This window comes from Carassius auratus, unplaced genomic scaffold (assembly GCF_003368295.1).
Source record: "Carassius auratus strain Wakin unplaced genomic scaffold, ASM336829v1 scaf_tig00215565, whole genome shotgun sequence".
Taxonomy (NCBI): Eukaryota; Metazoa; Chordata; class Actinopteri; order Cypriniformes; family Cyprinidae; genus Carassius; species Carassius auratus.
Window position 1 is genome coordinate 940,459 of NW_020528142.1, and position 21,562 is coordinate 962,020.

At 37.2% G+C, this 21,562-nt stretch overlaps 3 protein-coding genes across 6 annotated transcripts; 1 reads left to right on the forward strand and 2 right to left on the reverse strand.

Annotated features, from left to right (window-relative positions):
• Positions 1–232: 232 nt before the first annotated feature.
• LOC113094997 (tripartite motif-containing protein 16-like) lies at positions 233–4,350 on the reverse strand. The gene is made up of 5 exons (XM_026260591.1): positions 3,997–4,350; positions 2,366–2,686; positions 2,050–2,112; positions 1,133–1,180; positions 233–928 (listed from the first exon to the last, which is right to left on the reverse strand). Exons 2-5 carry the CDS (start codon positions 2,649–2,651, stop codon positions 408–410), a joined length of 918 nt encoding a protein of 305 aa, XP_026116376.1. The 5' UTR covers positions 2,652–2,686; positions 3,997–4,350; the 3' UTR covers positions 233–407.
• A 434-nt stretch (positions 4,351–4,784) lies between these two features.
• Positions 4,785–8,291, reverse strand: spcs3 (signal peptidase complex subunit 3). Its single transcript, XM_026260592.1, has 5 exons — positions 8,019–8,291; positions 7,487–7,560; positions 6,282–6,358; positions 5,996–6,111; positions 4,785–4,998 (listed from the first exon to the last, which is right to left on the reverse strand). The coding sequence occupies exons 1-5, from the start codon at positions 8,159–8,161 to the stop codon at positions 4,866–4,868; spliced, it is 543 nt and encodes a 180-aa protein (XP_026116377.1). The 5' UTR covers positions 8,162–8,291; the 3' UTR covers positions 4,785–4,865.
• Positions 8,292–10,890: 2,599 nt separating this feature from the next.
• asb5b (ankyrin repeat and SOCS box containing 5b) lies at positions 10,891–20,364 on the forward strand. 4 transcript variants are annotated; one of them, XM_026260587.1, is made up of 10 exons: positions 11,015–11,144; positions 11,260–12,377; positions 13,731–13,785; positions 14,099–14,175; positions 15,249–15,328; positions 15,493–15,600; positions 16,096–16,246; positions 18,847–18,981; positions 19,118–19,309; positions 19,659–20,364. In XM_026260587.1, exons 2-10 carry the CDS (start codon positions 12,224–12,226, stop codon positions 19,784–19,786), a joined length of 1,080 nt encoding a protein of 359 aa, XP_026116372.1. In that variant the 5' UTR covers positions 11,015–11,144; positions 11,260–12,223; the 3' UTR covers positions 19,787–20,364. The 4 variants fall into 4 exon arrangements, with proteins under 4 accessions (XP_026116373.1, XP_026116372.1, XP_026116374.1 ...); XM_026260590.1 differs by lacking the exon at positions 14,099–14,175 and having other exon boundaries at positions 11,022–11,144; XM_026260589.1 differs by lacking the exons at positions 13,731–13,785; positions 14,099–14,175.
• Positions 20,365–21,562: the final 1,198 nt, after the last annotated feature.

Here is a 21,562-nt window from a genome sequence, read left to right on the forward strand (position 1 = left end):
ACGTATTCTCTCTGTGCCCTTTTATACTAAAGTCGTGCTGATTGTGATGTCCAATGTTGTTGTCGTGTTTACACATGTGCTTCAGACACAGCTGAAGGTGTTCCCCATAGTGACCGCTCGAGGATGCATTTTAAAATCCCTCAGAAGGGAGGTGATTTCATCAACATAAATGCAGGTTCAGAAAAGCACAGAAACACATATTCACTCAGCAGGAATCACACACTAACCTTACTGTCTATATGAGGATTTATTACACACTTTAATTCTGTGTTAAAATGTTTTTTCACTGACAGAAGTTCAGCTGCAGTATTAATGTTTAGAAGAGACCTAACAACATCTCACTGTAACTGACTTATCAAGCAGCTCAATGGATTATGGGTAGAATCTCGTCCATCTATTCTGATTCATCAACACAGTTTCACTGACGATCCAGGACAAACATAAATCCCAGGATAGAGCGGCTGAGTGAATGTGGTCTGGACTGTGTGGATGAGGCTCATTGTGTCCGAGATGCTGTAGTATGACAGTATTCCTGCACTGTGATCCACATAAACTCCTATTCTACTGCTGATGGGTCTCACAGGGAGACCAGTTTCTATCTTATTGTGACAGAATGAGTATTTAGAGGGAAAACATGACAAACTCCACGACTGATCATTACGTCCAAACAAACACTCATCACCCGATCGCTCCCTTTCGATGCTCTTATATGACACTGATATAAATACACTAAATCCACTCCACTGCAGCTCCCAGTAACTGCGTCCACACATACTCTCTCTGCACAACACCTGGCACAAAATCTCAAATCTGTCTGGATGCTCAGGATACAGCTGGACTGTGCAAGTATGAGTAATCACTCTGTTGCTCTCAGACAGACGAAGGTTTTTATTCACGGTGTTCAGATCCAGAGTGAGATGATGGGAATCTGAAGGAGATAAAACACATCAGAATCAGGAATTATGAATCTGTTTGATCTTTTCATGTGGTAGACCTCAGTTCAGTATATCATCAATGTCTCAGTACAGATAAACAGATATATCATTTACATCATCAATTACAAAAAGTCTTCTTTATCTTTCTACAGGAAGAGCATGGACATGCAGTGAGATTTTCTGCTTGTGGTTCTTACATTGTAGGAAGTCGTTCCTGGTCCTGGGAACAATGCTGATGAATGTGACTGTGTAAATGAACAGACATTATGAGTGTGATTCTCATATCAAGAGAAAATAATCCTGCATCAATTCCTAAGACATTTCTAGTTTAATGATCTCCATTATGTGAGAATGTACTGGTTTCTGAGAGCAGATTAATCTTCAGGACTTTACCTCTGTCTGAGATCTTTTTGAGCTGCTCCATGCAGAAATTTGCCAAGACAAAATTCAAAGGCATATATTTTGAAAAATGTCTGCTTTTTACAGAGCCCAAATCATTATAACACAAGAATACTTTAATTTAGTTATCAGTGTGATCTGGAGTCTGTATGCATAGGCTGATCAATGGTTGCTCTGTTCATCATACATTGATATCACTTCAGTAGACTGGATTACTTTGCGTAAACAATTGTATTATATGTCAGTCTAATTATGTTTTTTAAACCACTTCTTATATAATGTCAAAATTACCTCCTATATAATTTTATAATGTCCTATATGTGGCCCTGGACCACAAAACCAGTCATAAGTAGGGAATGAGGATATATTTGTAGCACTAGACAAAAATACCTTGTATAGGTATATATATATATTGATTAGTAATATGCACTGCTAAGGACTTACTTTGGACAACTTTATAAGTGGTTTTCTCATTACTTAGAGTCTTTTGCACCCTCATATTCCCGATTTTCTAATCAAATATTGTCCTATCCTAACAAACCACATATCAGTGGAAAGCTTATTTATTTTCCAAATTTAAAATAAAAATGTACCCTTTGACTGGTTTTGTGTTTTGTCCTGCAATTGTTGCTTGCATTTTTACTTTCTCTGCAAAATACCCAAGGAGTCCATATGACTACAATAAGAAGAAAACCAGACAGAGATCAGTATTTACCTTTGATCGGTTTTAATTTGGCTCCAACAGGGGCAGGATCCTCAATACTGATATCAGCCTGAGCTGTGAGAGAGAGAACCATTTCAGAATTAAAGTATAGTGACATTAAACCACACAAGCACATCAAAAGCTTCAGCTCATAGCCAACATTACATTTATTCTCGAAACGTTCATTCTGTCAAACACCAATTATAGAAAGGATTATATTTGATAAATTAAAAGGACCTTGTTATAATTTGAAAAATCTATTCTTTAGTTTAAATTTATTTGTATTTTCATGGCACAGTTAAATTTCAGTTTCACTGTAACATGTTACCTTGCTTGAGATTCTTCTCTAACTCTTCAGCCACATGGTTCTGGTTCATCTTCCTCAGGATGTCCACCGAGATCTTCACAGCTTCTTCTGGTCCAAAACGCTTTGTCATCAGATCCACTGTGTCAGGTGCATCTGCCTTCTCCAGATCAGTGGCTGAAAAACTGTAATGATTCTTTAAGCGCCATTTAAACCTCTTCAGTTGATCTGTGCCTAGATCATCCACCGCAGCCAGAAGCTGCTCTGAAATAGATGCCATCACCCTTTGGCTCTGATTCACAGATGCCATCACTTTTCATTGATTCATCCCTACAGGACAAACTGCTGAAAAAAAGAAGAAAAAAAAATCCTTCAGGAGGGTTCGTTCAACCAAACATGAAAATTCTGTCAATAATTACTTACCTGGATGTCATTCCAGATGCCAGATGCCATTCCAAGGCCCAGAAAGGACATCAATGAAATAGTCCATCCATGTGATATCAGTGGTTCAACCATAACTTTATGACTCTACAAGGATACTTTTTGAACGCAAAGAAAACCATTTATTTTTTATTTTTAATGTGGCACTAATATGCCATTGTATAAAACCACTGATTGTATTTCACAGGCTCGCCTGCCCATCCAGTTCTGATGGTTAATGGTAAACGAACTTGACTTGCTCTCTTTAATGGAGGCTCAAACACGAGGCTCGACTTGAGCAACAAGTTCAACCCCCCATTACGGTACTACACAGAGGGAGAAAAACTGAAATACAGGAGGAAATGGGAAGGTGGAAGGATGCCTGAACAACTGACCCTGGAACGGTGCTATGAGAGCTGCTTATGTTGGCTCGTAATGATGACAGACAGGAATGATTGATCAGGCTCCTCCCAAACTTACGTTTGGAACTTAATATTCTGTCTAGATAAGAAGTCACTAGCATCCCTTTTAAACAGCTTGTCAAAATGTGGTGGGTGTGGTTTTACTATGGTGGGCATAACTCCATTCAGACTTTTGTCACCACTGAGTGAGGACCCTGCTTATTGCAGGCACTGCTTAATATACTCAGCTCTTTTACTTCTCTTACCAAACAAAACTTGTTTCAGCAACAAACTTTATTTTTTTATTGAAATGTTACAAGATGTTAACAACTGCCTTATGCTATTGTTTAGATATTTCACCCATTACTCTCTCACACGCATGCATCGTGGTACTGTCGAGAATGCCTATAGAAGACGGACACAGAAGAAATTAAATTTTTGAAGAAAGTCATTCTTTTTGTTTTCTTTGCACACAAAAGGTATTCTTATATTTTAATAAAATTAAGGTTCAACCACTGATGTCACATGGATTATTTTTTACTAATGTTCTTACAACCTTCCTGGGCCTTGAACGTGGTATAGTTGCTATCTATGCAAGGTCAGAAAGCTCTCAAAGTTCATCAAAAATATCTAGTGTTCCAAAGATGAACAAAGCTCTTTCGGGTTTAGAATGTCACAAGGGTGAGAAATTAACAACAGAATTATAATTTTTTTTAGGTGAACTATCCCTTTAATGAGCACGGACACTATTTTGATGCACAACGTCTCAAAACTGACTGATAATGAAACTCTAAAAACAATTTGTTAGTAATAGGTCAGTATTTTACAACTTACCATGAAAAATGAGAACATTTGTTGCCGTCTTGTTCCACCTCTGAACTGGCACGGTGAGAAAAACTCAAACTCATCTCTTTATCAATCAGTGAAACTGGTTTTTCAAGAGACACAAGAGAAGATCCGGGCCAAAATGAAGTCTATTGTCAAACTCACGTACATTATTATCTGACGTATGCAGTTGTCTGGTTGAAATAGATTGAGCGATTATGGCAGTAAAAAGACACACTACTAACCTAGAAATTAACAGTTGTCAAAAAGTGACTTACTCATAAAAAAAAAAAAAAAGTAGTAGTTTCTCATGACTCTAATCCATTAAAAAATTTAAATATGTCGTCCTTTTCGGTGTAAAAAGTGCCAGCCCCCCCCCCCCAAAATATTATTTAATTTTACAAGAAAATAGTACTAATTTAACAATTATGAAAAAATAAAGGTCTAATTGCACCTACAGGTTTCATTTAATATCAATCCATTGGGTATACAATATCGTAACGTATATAATAATAATAATAATGCATTTTAATTAATAGCACCTTTTTAATTGTACTGCATCGGGAGAAGTGCCCATACAAGGAATTCTGCACTGAGAATAAGAATAACTACTCATTTTCTGAGAAACTACATATATAAGTAACTATACTGTGTTTGTATATTTTACAAACAATTTTATAATAATTGTATATTGTTACTGTAAAAATAAAATGTAATTTACCGTGAAACAGAATTTTGGTCATACCGCCCACCCCTAGTTGTAATTATTTTCATAACCCCCTTAAACAAGTCACTCCTTAAAACAATTTGTCAACTTTTATTAAAACCCATACAGAGCACAACATTTACAAATATGGTTTGGGATGGACTGGAAGAGTTCAGTAGCTCTTTGTGGTTTCATATGTTTCAGGGAAGGTGAGACTCTTGTGTCCTGATCCCATGACCAATGGCAGGATTCCAGCATTTGGTACCACATTCCATGAGAGAGTAAGAGTGATGTTCTTATTCGCCCTGTATTAGGGAAAAATCAATAAAGGACAGATAGGTTTAAGTCTATTCTTTTAAAGGGTAGAATGGCAGTAGGTGGGTGTTTTATCAACGGTCCAAAAATAGTCAAATAAAGCGCATCCATCCATAATAATCCATCGGGGGCTTATATATATATATATATATATATATATATATATATATATATATATATAATTTAATATAACTCTTCCGCCAGCTAACAATCGCAGGCGGAAGCTGTTTCGGTGGATGACGCAGGATCCATGTTCCGGTGCGAAGGACAGACAGCAAAACAAAACTCAAGAAACTATACTAAGGAAAGTTTGCTTCTTTTGCTCCTGTAAACAAACTCATGAAACTAGCATATCTCACTGGCGCCTGCACGATACGTCCTACATCCTCCGCCAGAACAGCTTGCATGTATGACAATCAGCGAAAAAAAAAAAAGTAAAATAATAAATAATAAAGTTTATAAATGTTTTAAATATGGATATTTTTCTTACAAAAACACATGGATTCGCTACAGGAAGTCTTTATTCACCCCCCAGAGGCACGTTTTATTATGGATGGATGCGCTTTATTTGACTTTTTTTTTTTTTACTTTTGGGCTGTTGAAAAAAACACCCACCTACAGCCATTATAGAGCTTGGAAGAGCAAGGATCATTTTTTATATAACTCTAATTGGATTTGTCTAAAAGAAGAAAATCTTATACATCTAGGATGCTTTGAGGGCAGAGTAAATCATGTAAATCATCATCAAGGTTGACACATTTTCAATATTCATTCAGCTCAAATCAGTTGTGGATTTTTGTCAGGAGTATTACAAATGGAAATATACATATTTAAACATATATGATTCATTTATATAATTACAAATTAAATGCACATCAATTTTTTACTGCTCAGTCTAGTAAGAACACATGGCTGTCAAAAAGTTTTAACAATTGTTTTTTAAACAAGTTTATATTAAAAAAAAATATGAAAGAAAAAGGTACTAACCTTAGACCATTCCCATCATCAAAGAAGAAGTATTTGGATTTAACATCCTTCATGTTTAGTTTGGTGTTGTCACCTCTCAAGACAATCTTGTCCCATAGCACCACCTGGTTCAGTGCCTAATATGGGATAAAGACTCTTTACTGATTTGAAAAATCACAAACAGGTCTGAAATATTACAATCTAGATAACAAATACTGAGTTCTCAACAGATTTTCATAAACAAAACTGTTCATTATATTTGCCAGGCCCTCTCATTTATGGACAGACTGACGTGGTCAAGACTTACATTGCTTTTGGTTGAATATTCAGCAGTAAGGTAAAGAAAGAGCTCCTTTACATTCCAGTCAAATATTGGCTGCAGATGTTAAAAAGTGGTTAAGGAAAATAATGTAAATCTAGTTCTAGGTGTAAAGTGCACTGCAAAACTGACATCTGAAGTGGCACATACCACAATTTACAAAAACTGATGAATGGTGCACTGATGTGGCATAAATACACGTACACAGGAATTACATTTGCAGAAACAATGCTAAACATAAAGCAGTGAACAGAGAAACATGAAATAAATGACATTTGTACATTATAATTACAAATCTGAAACTTTTTTCACCATGAGATACAAAATAAAAAAAAGGTAATTCCTTACATGTCTGAGATATAAACTCAGAATTACAAAACACAAAGACACAATTTTATATTTCATGGATGGATTTAAAGGGTTAGTTCGCCCAAAAAGGAAAATTATGTCATTAATAACTCACCCTTATGCTGTTCCAAACATTTAAGGCCTCCTTTTATCTTCGGAAAACAGTTTAAGATATTTTAGATTTAGTCCGAGAGATTAATATGCATTAATCCAGTCAGTGTACTGTTTGAGTACATGAATTACTCCGGGATATTGGTTTGTTTGAACTCAGAGGGAGTGTCAGCAACATTAAAAAAGTTAACAGCTTAAGTCATTTGTGGATTAATGCGTATTAGAGATGCGAACCGTTTAAAACGATTCAGTTCGATTTGGTGAACTGAAATGATTCGTTCGCGAACCGGAAATCCAGCTGCTTTGATTTGTCTCACACAGACACGGAAGAGAAGACAATGCTGAATAAAGTCGTCGTTTTTGCTATTTTTAGACCAAAATGTATTTTCGATGCTTCAAAAAATTCCAACGGACCCTCTGATGTCACATGGACTACTTTGATGATGATTTCTTACCTTTCTGGACATGGACAGTATACCGTACACACAGCTTCAATGGAGGGACTGAGAGCTCTCGGACTAAATCTAAAATATCTTAAACTCTGTTCCGAAGATAAAAGGAGGTCTTACATGTTTGGAACAGCAAAAGGGTGAGTTATTAATGACATCATTTTCATTTTTGGACGAACTAACCCTTTAAATTCTGAATTTTCTGGATTGCAACATATATATACATTTGCATTTACATGATGGTAATGTGTGGCACAGCAGCACTCTTTTCTATCAAAAGGATATTAGCAGAAATGTCAAATGTCACAAAGCCCAAGTCACTCCTCTCTCGTGGTCCTGTGAAGTCGTCTACATTTTTACTGGAGAAAGAAGAAAACAAAAGGATGAGAAAAACGATGAGTAAAGTGCCTCATTGCTTAGATGTGTGTGATACATTGAACCTACACGCACATTTAAAATGTACAAAAGCAAATAAAGCAATAGTATGAATAAATTAAAGACAAAAAGGGAATCTCAAACAATATTAGTTCGGCCTAGTTTTCACTCTCTTTTACGGTTTCAGATACAGACAGCGTTTCACAATATTGTTGAATAAACCCATAAAACGCTTAACGTTATATATTAGTTTAATTTGCATAGCTGATGTGCTGCACTGCTATTGGTCAGCAGCATCTACAAGTGCCATATGCTGCAAAAACAAAGGAGTCTGAATGTACTTTGGTGCCTCGTGTGTATCAAATATATATTTTAATGAGATTACCACTCATTTCATATGAATCCTGTGGTCGCAGACTCAGAAACGGTGCAGGTAACTTACATCATGACTTTGGACACTTGTATATCCACCGGTACGCTTCTGTCTTTGAAGGCTGTGGTAATAAAGCATCCGAAAGTGAGAGCTGCCATCACACTGAGCGAGAAGGCGAAGAGCGAGTTCGCCCTCGACAGTACCGTATTCATGATTCAATCTAGTTCTGATCAAACGAAAACAATGTTAATGCAAAACAACGATATATTGAAACGCTCTGAGCGGAGGTTCAGAGCAGGAAGTGAGGCAGTTAAAGATGATTCGGAAGCAAGGCCGACTTCCTGTTTCATTTTGGAAAGTACATACTGACATCCAGTGGTCAGGAAGTGGAATTGCACGAACTGTGCAACAGCTTTTTCATCAGAATCAGAATCAGAATGAGCTTTATTGCCAGGTATGTTTACACATACGAGGAATTTGTTTTCGTGACAGAAGCTCCGCAGTACAACAGAATGACAGCGACAGAACATAAAACACATAATAAAATAATAAAAAATACAAATAAGTAGATAGTGAATGACAATATACAAATGACAATTGTACGCAGGTATATTACAAATGCAGTTATGTATGTACATATATATTATGTGCAAAATTTAAGTGTATACTAAGTATGTGTGTTAGATAAATAAAGTGTATGTGTATATAAATATAAAGTGTAGTGTGCTCGCAGTTATTATCAGCTGTTCATAAGATGGATTGCCTGAGGGAAGAAACTGGTCCTGTGTCTGGTTGTTCTAGTGCTCAGTGCTCTGTAGCGTCGACCAGATGGCAACAGTTCAAAGAAGGAGTGTGCTGGATGTGAGGGGTCCAAAGTGATTTTGACAGCCCTTTTTCTTACTCTGGATAAGTACAGTTCTTGAATAGAAGGGAGGGTTGTACCGATGATTCGCTCAGCAGTCCGGACTACCCTCTGTAGTCTTCTGAGGTCAGATTTAGAAGCTGAGCTGAACCAGACAGTTACTGAAGTGCAGAGGATGGATTCAATGATGGTGGAGTAGAACTGATTCAGCAGCTCCTGTGGCAGGTTAAACTTCCTCAGCTGGCGGAGGAAGTACAACCTCTGCTGGGCCTTTTTCACAATGGAGTCAATGTGAATGTCCCACTTCAGGTCCTGAGAGATGGTGGTTCCCAGGAACCTGAATGACTCCACTGCAGTCACAGTGCTGTTCATGATGGTGAGTGGGGGGAGTGCAGGGGGGTTTCTCCTGAAGTTCACCATCATCTCCACTGTTTTGAGCGTGTTAAGCTCCAGGTTGTTGAGAGTGCACCAGACAGCCAGCTCTTTTACCTCCTGTCTGTAAGCAGACTCGTCACCGTCCTGAATGAGGCCGATGAGTGTGGTGTTGTCTGCAAACTTCAGGAGCTTGACAGAGGGGTCCTTAGATGTGCAATCATTAGTGTACAGGGAGAAGAGCAGTGGGGAGAGAACACAGCCCTGGGGAGCTCCGGTGCTGATTGTACGGGTGCTGGATGTGTATTTTCCCAGCCTCACTAGCTGCTGCCTGTCTGTGAGGAAGCTGTTGATCCACTGACAGACGGAGGTGGGCACGGAGAGCTGATTTAGTTTGGGCAGGAGGAGGTTTGGGATGACCGTGTTGAAGGCCGAGCTGAAGTCCACAAACAGGATCCTCACATAAGTCCCCGGTCTGTCTAGGTGTTGCAGAACATAATGCAGTCCAATGTTTACTGGATCGTCCATAGACCTGTTTGCTCTGTAGGCAAACTGAAGAGGCTCCATGTGGGTACAGTTTACAACGGTTGTTGTTTTATCTTACACACCCAGTTACTCCAAAGTTAGGGAGACATATTACAGAATGATGTTTTTTTTTTTTTTACCCTTTATGGATTTACCCTGTTAGCGATATTATACTGAAAAGTGGTTTTTGTTCTTCTTTTCCTGAAACACTTGATCACCTATATTTTACTGTGAGGTTACTTCTAAATTCTGGTTTGATATTCATAGTTGGTTATCGGTAAAATGGAAACAATACCTTCATTTGTTTTGCAAGATATCTTCTTTTTTATGTGTGATGGAAATTCTCTTTTACCGGATGTTGTCAACTTTGTTTTATTGTTGGGTAAATCTCATATTCACGCATGCAAATGGAAAAATGTAAGCCATCCTTTAATATATTTCTTTGTGAGTTTGTAACACTGTTTCAGAGCTTTAGCCTGAGCAAATCTAAATAGAAAGTCTGAAATTCTTTTTATCTATCTCAAACTTTTTGTACTTCTATTGATACACCCCCCCATACCCCCCCCCCATTAAAATGTGAACTATTTTAATTATTTATATTGGATGTGCCTTATGTTGTTGGATGTTTTCAAGAAATAACCCAGACTATTTGTGTATGTGGAATTTTTCCAAAATAACAAACTATTGTACAATAAATGTTCATATCTCCTATGAACATTTCACAGAACCACTTTCATAAAAGAAGTTCATAAAAAATATAAAAGGCAAAAATGTAATGCTTGTAAAATCCTTTATTCAGAAATCTCTGTATTAATACTCATCAAAATATGATAAAGCTCAGATGATCAACCAAATGCATCATCCTGCTGACTCTTCTGTTATTGAATTAATCATGGCTGACTGTGAAGAGGCATTTGTTACATAAACAAACTTACTTTAAAAATACAGTAATCTGAAGACATTGCTCTATAGCAACAATGTGTTACAGTACAAATAGTGTAATGAAAACAAAGCTGTCACTATGTATCATGAGACAAACATCCCATCAAATGACAACACCTATTGTCATGCCTCAGTCAAGTGGCCCATTTTTCCACTAGATAAAAGTACAGCTGCTTTATCTCATCTCTACTCTGTGCCCAGCTGCCTTGGGGAATAAATGGGCTGGCCTGGTATATGATCCCCATAAACACATCCCCAGATCCCATTCCAAAACATTCACTGTCACTGAGCAGCAGCAATGACTGAGATTTTGGAGGAGCGGCCTTTTGGCTCGCAGTACACCAACGTCTATCTCTCGATTTTTGTCCTTTTCTGCTTCAAATTATTTGTCAAGATCAGTTTAAACATACTGACCCACTTCTATGTGGTTAAAGGAAACCGTAAGGAGGCGGCCCGGATCGCAGCTGAGTTCTATGATTTTGGCCAAGGGCACAGTAAGTACGCAATAATGGTACTTATTGAGGCTATATATTCTTGAGCATGTTCTGAGACACTATGGGGTCTTCATGTCTCTTTGTAAGGTACATAAAACGTTAACTTTTTGCACAGGGTGTGAAAGAGAAAGCTTCTGCAGCATGGCCCATCTTTGTAACACTGAGAAAATGGGGTCAGCGTGTTCTTATCTAACAGTTAAGGAAAATTATTTTTAAATGACTGTGTTGACTGGATACAATGTTGAAAAAGCAATAGCCATTTAATCATTCTGGAATGACATTGTTTGGTGCAATGCACTATACAGTAATGCATCTATCATATTTATTAATGAATCTGTGTAATTTTACTGTCTAAAGTCTAAAGAAAAATGTAGAGATTTTGTATGTGGAAATTATTCTCTCTGTATGATTTTAATCCTTTTTTTTTCTTCTCTATTTTGCCCTATGTTATTCCTTACCATGTCCTAATAACATGCACATTTACCTGATGTGAAATGCTAAACAAGTTACTGCGATGAATGCTTGAATTATCAGTTATAAACCGCAACCTGCTTGGCTTCTGACAACAACAGACAAAGCAACAGACAAACTGAAATGTTTGACTATATGACGCAAAAGGACGTGCGACGTAACATTAAAATAATTAAAAACTGTCACAAATTCTACAACAGGCCTACAACGATTTCTGAGAAATGTTAAGGTTGTACAATTGGAAAAGCCATTTGGAATCTGATTCTAGCCTGTTACTAGCTACAGAATAATAGTGACAGCGTTCTAATCTTAACCTGAGATATAAATAGTTTTACTAACACGGATTTGGTATTATGGTGAAGATTTATCTCATGAATATAAAGTACGTTGCGTCACGGGCGCCCAGTTGGCGTAATCGCGGTAAGTGGGCGTTTATTTTCCCCCTAAGCTCTGCTTATGAATATTAATTACGTTACGTGACCAGAAGCTACGTCAATGTAACCTTATTAATATTCATAAGTTAGCCAACACGACTCTACTGAGATCTGAAACAACAACAAGCCGAGCAGCCAATCAAAAAGAGGCGCTAGTCACAGTTGCTCTACCCCATGCAAAAGGAGGACAGAGCTGATGCAAACATGCCTGAAGTTCCCTGCAGAGAAGCCGAGTACTCAGATAATACTCCCAAGAAAAGAAAGCGAGAGGACGTCGACGATTTTTCTGAGAAAAAGAAATCGCGCTGGGGTATTTTGATTAGTCAAGGTGAGTTATCGACACGTGCAAATGAATGTGCCTTCATATTGCGCCCTGCTGTCACCTTGCAGTAATGCATTTGTATAAGGGCGGACCTTTTATGTAAAATGACAAATAACATTTTAAGTAATGTTAGATAAATAATATAAAAATCATTATGATTTATATGACACTCTCAATATTAGGCTATCATAAATATTGTTTAATGTTTAGCCTGTAAATATAAAATATGTTTTAATGATTAAAAAATAAGAAAACGAAATGGAATAATAATAATAAAGAATGGAATAAGGTTGGATATTAACTACATAATTTCCAGTGTCAGTCAGAAGCACACCTGCAAATCATCATTATCAGTAGAGCAGAACGATGAATGAAGTGAATATGATACAGTACTGTGGATAGTCATGCAACGCAAATCTAATCTGCCCTTAAATTTGTTGTAATATTATTGGTCATAGTTTGCCGTGGTGGATGAAAAAAAAGAACATTTTGTTCCAAATCCTTGGTAGTGTTCCCTATATTCCCCACAGCCCAAATACAAAACTGTCTAGCTATTTGCTGACTATGCAACAAGTATAGGAACATAAAAATAGTAGCATACACTATGTAATGTGTTTACCATGTTGTGTGTAAGGCCTAGTAGTTATAAGTTAAGGTAAAAATCAGTCTGAGTGTGAATTTTATTCAGAAAATATTATTTATTTTTTTATTTTTTTGCTGCACACAGCTAAATTTTGTTATTTCTAGTTGGCAGCATTTGAACCCTCTTAGCAAGACCATGAGAGTTCAAGTAAACAGTACAATTGGAGACTATTATGTGTTTGGACTCCTTCTGCATTATGCTTTAGACTTGGTCTTTTACTCTATAATGCGGAGGGGGAGGGTTTGCTTTATATCATTGCAGTGTGCCATAGAATATTTATAGTACTGTCTTTTACTTGTAACTTCCCTGCTTAGTCTCCATGGATCCCAGCTGTAATCACATGAACAGAACAGGATCTGAAATATTCATGAAAGCTTTCACAGAGTCTCAATAAAGACTATTTTCTGTTAAACAGCCTGCATTCATACTGAGCAGTGTAATTTTTTCTGACCTAAGTTGTCACTATTTAAGTAATTTTCACTAATTAATTTTTATATGGCATTATACCTTAGAAAACACAAAACTGCATCATTAAATGATATTAGCATCTAAACTAGTATCATTGTAACTGACTGAAGCACAGCTGTGACCTAATGTTCCACATGTCAGTGTGGAAGCTCGTTGGCAGTAACTCATCTCCTTCGCTCAACTAAGCTAAAAAGAGAAGGCGGCTGCCTTTTTGCGCCTCAAGATGACAGCCGTACTTTCATTTACAGGCTATGGCGTATTCGTATCAATGGATAGATGTGCCGTGGGGAGACGGAGACCTGGGTACGTAACAGAACCTATTGCTCCTAGGCCTCGTTCTGTGCCAGCAATGGCAGTGGCAGAAAGCAGTTGTCGTATGTTGTTTTGGCTAGATTGAGCTCTTGCTAAATATAGATCTCCTCAGTCCACTGTGAATAGATAAATACCTACAGTGCTAGTACTGTGAATTACGGTATATTCTGTTACACATACGATTCTGGTTCTGACTAAATATAAAATGTCTGAAGACATTGACATTGTTGTTGGTAGCTGTTTTGTTGCTTATGTGGTCAGTTGGTTGATGCAGTTGTTTAATTGAGGAAACTTCCAAATACAGACTGCGGGGACCCAAGGAGGTTGCAGGGAAGTGTTTGGGGATCTATGGAACATTTGAGGAATTTCGGAATATTGATGGTAACTTGTAATCACTATGTGATTAGTTTATGCATCTAACATTAAACATTTAGCATTAATGATTGGTTAAAAATGTAGAACCATAATAAAAATTGTCAATCAATTTCCTGGGTAGATTTATTTTTGATCTTTAAACTTTTTTTTAATTCAAAATATTTAACGATTTTCTAGCACACAATTATTGCTCGCTATATATATATATATATATATATATATATATATATATATATATATATATATATATATATATATATATATATATATATATATATATTAAAAAAAGCTTTTTGAAGAGTAAAGCTGGTAATGAAAACTTTGACACTGAAATGGCTTCAGCTCAAACACATAATACAAAAGACATGCTGTCCAAAATGCCCTGTTGCCAGTAATGGAGAGCCCTGGCATTTTCTGCCCAGGAGTAATGAATGCCAAGGATCGTCCACTGAGTTTTTGTAAATGGGCATTTGTTATGTGTGGTGTTTTGTAAATGTGTCCTATATACATGAAATAGCATAGCTGCCTTTATAGGAGAATCATATTGCTTTTATTAATAAATACGGATAACATTACAGCCTGGTTTTTATTGCGCATTTTATGAAGTGACATCATTTCATTTACATTTTGTATCAAAGCAACACAGGGGAATCTGTTCAAATGGCTCAACAGTTTAAATGAGTCGACCTTTATTGTATCTAGAGAGCTGAACTACTCTCATGTTAGTTGATAATGCTGTGCCATTTTCAGCAATTCCTCTCACAAGCTCTCTGCTCAACAGCTGTCAATGGGCAGTGTCAAAATCACCAGTGCCTACACCACTCTCACTTTACAATGTACTGTACTAGAAATGTTATGAAGTCTGGCTGTGGCTGAGTGGATGTGTTTAAAGCTCTTGAATTACATGGTGCTTTTGCTCTGCTTTTAAATACAGCAAATAATGGTTGCTGTAAATTATGTTAATGTAACTTTTTTGAGGTTTGTTTTTCTGAGATGAAAGGGCATTTATTAGTCACGGGAAACAGTTGGGTGTCAGTACATTTATTCAGTATTAAGAATAATCTGATGTGTGTTCACAGGTTCATGGGCGGATCGTTCTCCACTACATGAAGCTGCATGTCAGGGTCGACTTCTGGCGCTCAAGACTCTTCTCTCACAGGTTCACAAACAGAAATACAGAAATGGAGCAGAAATTGCTGAAAAGAGGTCAAAATAATATGTTAGCATTTAAACAAGAAAATACATTGTGTTTGTTTTTCTTTTTTCTTTTTTTTTCTCTCTCTCTCTCTCTTTCTCTCTCTCTCTATCTCTCCATATTACCAGGGTTACAGTGCAAATATCATCACTATTGATCATGTGACTCCACTGCATGAAGCTTGTCTCGGAGATCACGTAGCATGTGCCAGGGCTCTCATAGAAGCTGGTGCCAATGTGAGTTACAGTTATTAAACAACACAACAAAGGTTTTTCAGCAACATATACATATTTCATATGTGGCCCAATAAAAAACACTGCTTACCCTGACTTAACATTTCTGAAATATACTCTTGTCATGAGTATACAGTTCAGTCGTTTGCTTACTCTTTTATATATTTATAGATGAATATTTGCCTGTGTTTTTATTTTTTATTTGCCTATTTATTTTTGCTGGTTTGGAGCTATAGCAAAAATTAAACAGAACTTCTGCCACCCACTGAACTTCTAAAGAACTGAATAAATTACTGTATGTCACATGGATAAATGATAGAATTTTATCTCAAAACCACAGTTACTGAAGTAGCCCCTTCTAATTACCTTTGTGACAGCTAACTCCGCTTTCCTTTAATTGTTTCAGTGAAGACTTGCTCTTTGCATAGTAGAAGACTGAAAAGGCAGCTTGATCTGTTTGTGTGGATTGGGCTGTTAAAATGTTGATGTACATGGCAGGTGAATGCAACTACCATTGATGGCGTGACCCCGCTGTTTAACGCCTGCTCAACAGGAAGTGTCACTTGCACAGAGGTGCTTTTGGAACATGGAGCAAAACCACAGGCAGAAGAGTGCCAGCCTTCACCGATTCATGAGGCCTCCAGCAAAGGTAAGTAATTCTGCCTGCCAAGTAACTGCTCTAATCCAACCACAAAAAAATCAATTTATTTGAATGCATTTGTAGTGAACAGCACATTCCAGAGCCCAGTTTATGGCCGATTTATAGTGGTCAAAGGTTTTCTATTTTGATTGGATATTGGTGGTCTACTGGTGGAAATTATCCAACACCATCAGATAAAGATACTAGGAGAACAGCCAGGCAGCTCTTAGAGGGGAAGAAGAAGATCTCTGGTACCAAGCACAGGAACAAAAGGACTTTCTGCCCTTCAGCCTAGAGACTGATTCTTGACTTTTTGGCCTGTGACCGCCATAAAAAAAGACCTTAGGAACTCCAGAAGCGCAACAGTATGTGAAACAAAGAGAAAGATCACAAAGATCCATCCAAATAAATTCATATCTATGTTTCCAAACATTAAAATTGATTAAACTACAACACATCCATCTTATAGTTATTCAGAGAAATAAGTTTTCGCAGTGACAGCTTTGTGTAGTGCAACATCTAACACAAACTCAGCTGTTAATGGAGAAATGAATGCATGCAAGACAAGTTAAATCTTTTTCCATCATGTTTGCACTTAATGCATTCGTAACATTGCCAGAAGCATGGTTGTGGTTTGGAAAGTAAGAAATGCTTAGGTAAAACTTTAGTGACATTTTTCATTCTTCTAAATTTGTGTTTGAAAGTGGAAAAAGGGAAAGTCGTGGCATTTGCCAAGCATGTAACCCATACTCAGAATTGGTGCTCTGCATTTAACCCATCCAAGTGCACACACACAGCAGTGGGAAGTGAACACACTGTGAACACAGTGGGCAGCTATATCCAGCACCCAAGAGCAACTGGGGGTTCAGTGCCTTGCTCAAGGGCACTTCAGTCATGGGTATTGAGGGTGGAAGAGAGCGCTGTTCATTAACTCCCTCCTCCACCTACAACTCCTGCCAGCACCGAGACTCGAACCTGCAACCTCCTGGTTACAAGTCCAGTTCTCTAACCATTAGGTCACAGCTGCCCCTATGGACTATGCAAATAAGTTCCACAGGAGGAAAGAAGGGTGAGCCACACTATGTTCCCCCACTCTGGTGGAAACAGCCAATCACTGTATGGAAATGGAGAAGTGATAAATTGCAATCTCTTCCTCATCTGAAAGGGATAAAGAGGTACACTTCCAAAAGACACTCCTTATTCTGACTCTGGCACGTCCAGTGAGACACTATCATATACACTTGTTCTGAATCTCTGGCCCATGAGGGAAGAGACAATAACAGCCATAACAACAACTCTACGGGTTGTGAGCCTGCAGTCCACTACAGGGAAGGCAGCAACAGACCCATTTGTCTAGAGTCTCCAGCTTTCGAGGCAGCAACATAGGACCATGTTCTGAGCCTGCAGCATGCAAGGAAAGATATACTGTACATTCAGAGTCTTTGTCCAGCAAGCAACAACAGATGCAGCACGTCCCGAGTCTCCATCCAAGAGAGACAAAGCAGATTTACCAAGTTCTGACTCTAGCCCAGAGAGGCTGAAGACATACAGAAATTTGCAACAAGGCGAAGCTCCAGTGAGCAAACCTATTCTCCTCTGCGTATTCCAGGCAAATTACCTTCTGCACCTACTCCAGGGCCACATTTGCATTCCGGATTTGGTTATTTGGTTCTCCAGGAAATCAGCGTCCTACAGGACTTCATGTTCGAGGTTGTTGAAATAGTTTTCCGCTTCTTTTGCCCACTGCATTGTTACCAGCACAACCAGTGGAAGAAGTCACCACAACTGGACTGTTCACTTGACTGAGAGAACATAAATATCAATTATCCAAACCTTTTCCAGAGACCGTGGAATTATTTTATATTATACTATTATGATTTTCTAATTTACATTAGATATTATAAAGCTGATGTCAGCTGATAAAAAATGATTAACTTATTTGTTTGATACATAATAAAGAGTTCTTCACTTTATTGCCCTGTTGAAAAAAAAAAAAAAAACCTATGCTGGTTAGGTACGATTTTAAGCATGACAACTGGTTTGAGCTGGTTCAAGCTGGTCCTGAGCAGAAGCTAGTTGCTTAGGACCAGCACATGACCAGCTTTAATGAGCTCATAACCAGCTCAAGACCAGCTAAATTCCAGCTCATGACCAACTAAGAACTAGCTTAAACTAGCTTCCATGCTTCAAAACATACCCAACCAGCATTTGCTGCTTTTTATTTTTCAACACTGTAGAAGTCTCAGCATTTCTGCCAATGCAACATCCAAATTAATCACTTGCACTTTTTTCCTTTTTCATTTATGGTATTCATTTAGTAAGTCTTGTCTATCCATTGTTAATAAAATTTATTTTATTACACTTGTGTCTTCCTTGTGTTGATAATACAGAAAGAGGTTCTACAAGTTAGATATCCCACCAATCTTTCTTATCAGATGTACTCATAACTGCACCTTAAGTGACACGTGATCCAAAAATCATAACGTCATTGGTGACGTGAGTATCCATCACTACACTATTTCGCATCCCTGGTTGGCGAAACCAAAATCACTAAACATTTATAGCTGAGGTTACAAAAAAGTAATCATACATGTGTTTGTTTGTCTCAGGCCGAGCAGCATGTATAGAGTCTCTCATCTCGTGGGGAGCAGATGTAGATTATGACATCCCTCATCTAGGAACACCTCTCTACATTGCCTGTGTCTCCCAGCAGCTCCAGTGTACACGGAAACTTCTGGATGGAGGTGAGTTTGATGTGGCTCTGTGTACACTTTTACTGTTCAAACTACCTAAAAGAGAAATTCAGTTACTTGGTGTATTTTGGTGTGTGGTCAGGTCATCTCACCTTAGTTCTTTAAAACATAAATGTGTTTTTCTTAGGAGCAAATGTGCAGAAGGGCCGTTTCCTGGACACACCACTGCATGCTGCCACACAGAAGGACTGTCCAGAAATCATCAGTGTGCTACTAGACTTTGGCGCTAACATCAACGCTCGCAACCTGGAACTACAAAGGCCGATAGAAACAGCGCCACCCAGCAGTGCAGCAGAGGCAGTGCTTCTTCTTTACGAGGGTAATGTTGCTCAGCTGATTTGGACAGGAAAGAGTGGGAATGGGTTCAGGAAATAAGCCAGGGTCTTCTGAGAATTAATTGTCTTTTATGAACTGATGAAGACAATAGATTGTAGAAATCACCCATTCAATGCAAAGTCAGTCTTCACAAAGTTGCACCTTCTGTATATTATAGCCATAATAATGAAAAGAAAAAGAAAAAAAATCAGTGTAGGCTAGGATTTGAACAAGGGTCACTTTGTCTATATACTTACTAAGTTGTAAAAAAAAAAAATATATATATATACCCTATATTTGTATTTTTTAAAAAAGGGGGATATTGCTAACTTCTACTGTTTCTTCCTTGATAGCCATGCCACGGTCTCTCTGTCAGCTGTGTAGACTGAGTATCCGAAACTACATGGGCCGACCCAGACTGCATCTGATTCCACACCTCAAACTGCCTACTCTGCTCAAGGGTTTCCTCCAGTATAGATAGGTTCTGTACCTCAAACTATAAAGCCCCTTCTGCTTTTATTTTCTTATATTAAGTGCATTAATACACAAAAAGGGCACTCAGTCTTGTATGTGACCACAACGCACAAAAAGCATTACTTCTTCTGTTAAAACTTTTTTTTGAATTGATATATTTTTTGTGCAACCAGTATCAGTTATATTTTTTTATAGAATATCTTAACAAGAGTCATGTAAATTAGTCATTTTTAACCTGCACATTCTCAGCTTAGCAGTATAAGCTGCATGCCTAATATTATACACATTTATCACGTCAGGATAAAATTATTGAAGTGCATGTCAGTATAGTGAATTTTATATTTTTATCAAAGTAATCTAAAAACAAACAAAAAGAAGTGTCAAAAGCTCAACTCAACTTTTCACTAAATCCTTAATTTCACAGTTTCCCGAGTTAATTGCATCATGAACTGTTTTGAAAATTAAATGGAAAACCACTGGAAAGATTCAATCTAATACTGTACTTTGGCAAAAAAATTTGTTGCTAAAACAAAGCATGATACACACAGTAACTTGCATAGAAATAAATAATAGGATGTGAAATTTGATGATCTAATTGGTCTCCTTTTTCTGTCATTGCAGTTGGTACTGTAAATGTATAATTATTTCCGTGCTAATCAATGAACTAATTATTTCAGTCGTGTTCAGTGTAGTGCACTACTCATAAGTAAAAATAAAGTCATGAGATTTTTTGTACACTTCATATTTTTAATAGTAATTATCAAATCATAGTCACAAAAAGATGGTACTTTATCATTGACACAGTCTTGCCTGTTCTTCTATCTTGCCCTGCATGTTTAGGATCAGTCATAATAAACAGATGAGACACTTGAAGCATGCAGAATTTGGACCGGTCCTGGCTTAATCCAATGTCTGACTCTACTTCAGGATCAATATATGACATGTAACTGTCCTCTTTGCGTATTAACAATTATCATGTGAATATGCTATGTACACCCATTAGAGCTTAAGAGTTCAGACATTCTAAATTCTATATTAACTATATACAGATAAATACATTTCACAGTGTGATTTGATGAAAATAGTCTTTGTATCTGTATTTTCTAACATAAAACCAAAATTTCAGAAAACAATTCCTCCAAACTTATATATATTATATTATACTCAGCTATGTATGACAACCATTGCAACTGATTTTACCAATACAAATGGCACTGTCTTTTATTTCCTAACTTCAAAAATGCACTCCAAACAAATGTCTTGCTTTCCTCACTTTATATGTGCAGTTGAATTTCTCAAACGTATTGCCTAAGTTCATCTAGACATATTTTGAATATAACAGCAATACGTAATGTCCTATTAGCTCTTTGTAAATAGTGTTGCCATACATTATGATTATAAATATTACACATCTGGCAACATACCTACTCTGTATACCCATTGATAATAGTTCCTGAATGAAATGAAGTAACATTAAATAGTGATTGTTACAATATGAGCTTGAATTTTTTTATTATTTGGTTCTACTAAAATAAGGTGTATATTCACTAGTCAGTACATATTTTCAGTTCATATAAAACAGACAACAGACATAGCAAACTATTTCAAATGTCAAAGCAGCAAAACTAACGTCTCTCATATGAAATGCACAAACAAAAATGTACAGATTAATACCCTTTAAGTCTTGAATTAAAAGATGTCTAGATATTCTAAACATTCAGGCTGCTTGATGGAAATGCTCGTACTCCATAATATCAGTGACAGTACCACCTAGAATTACAAT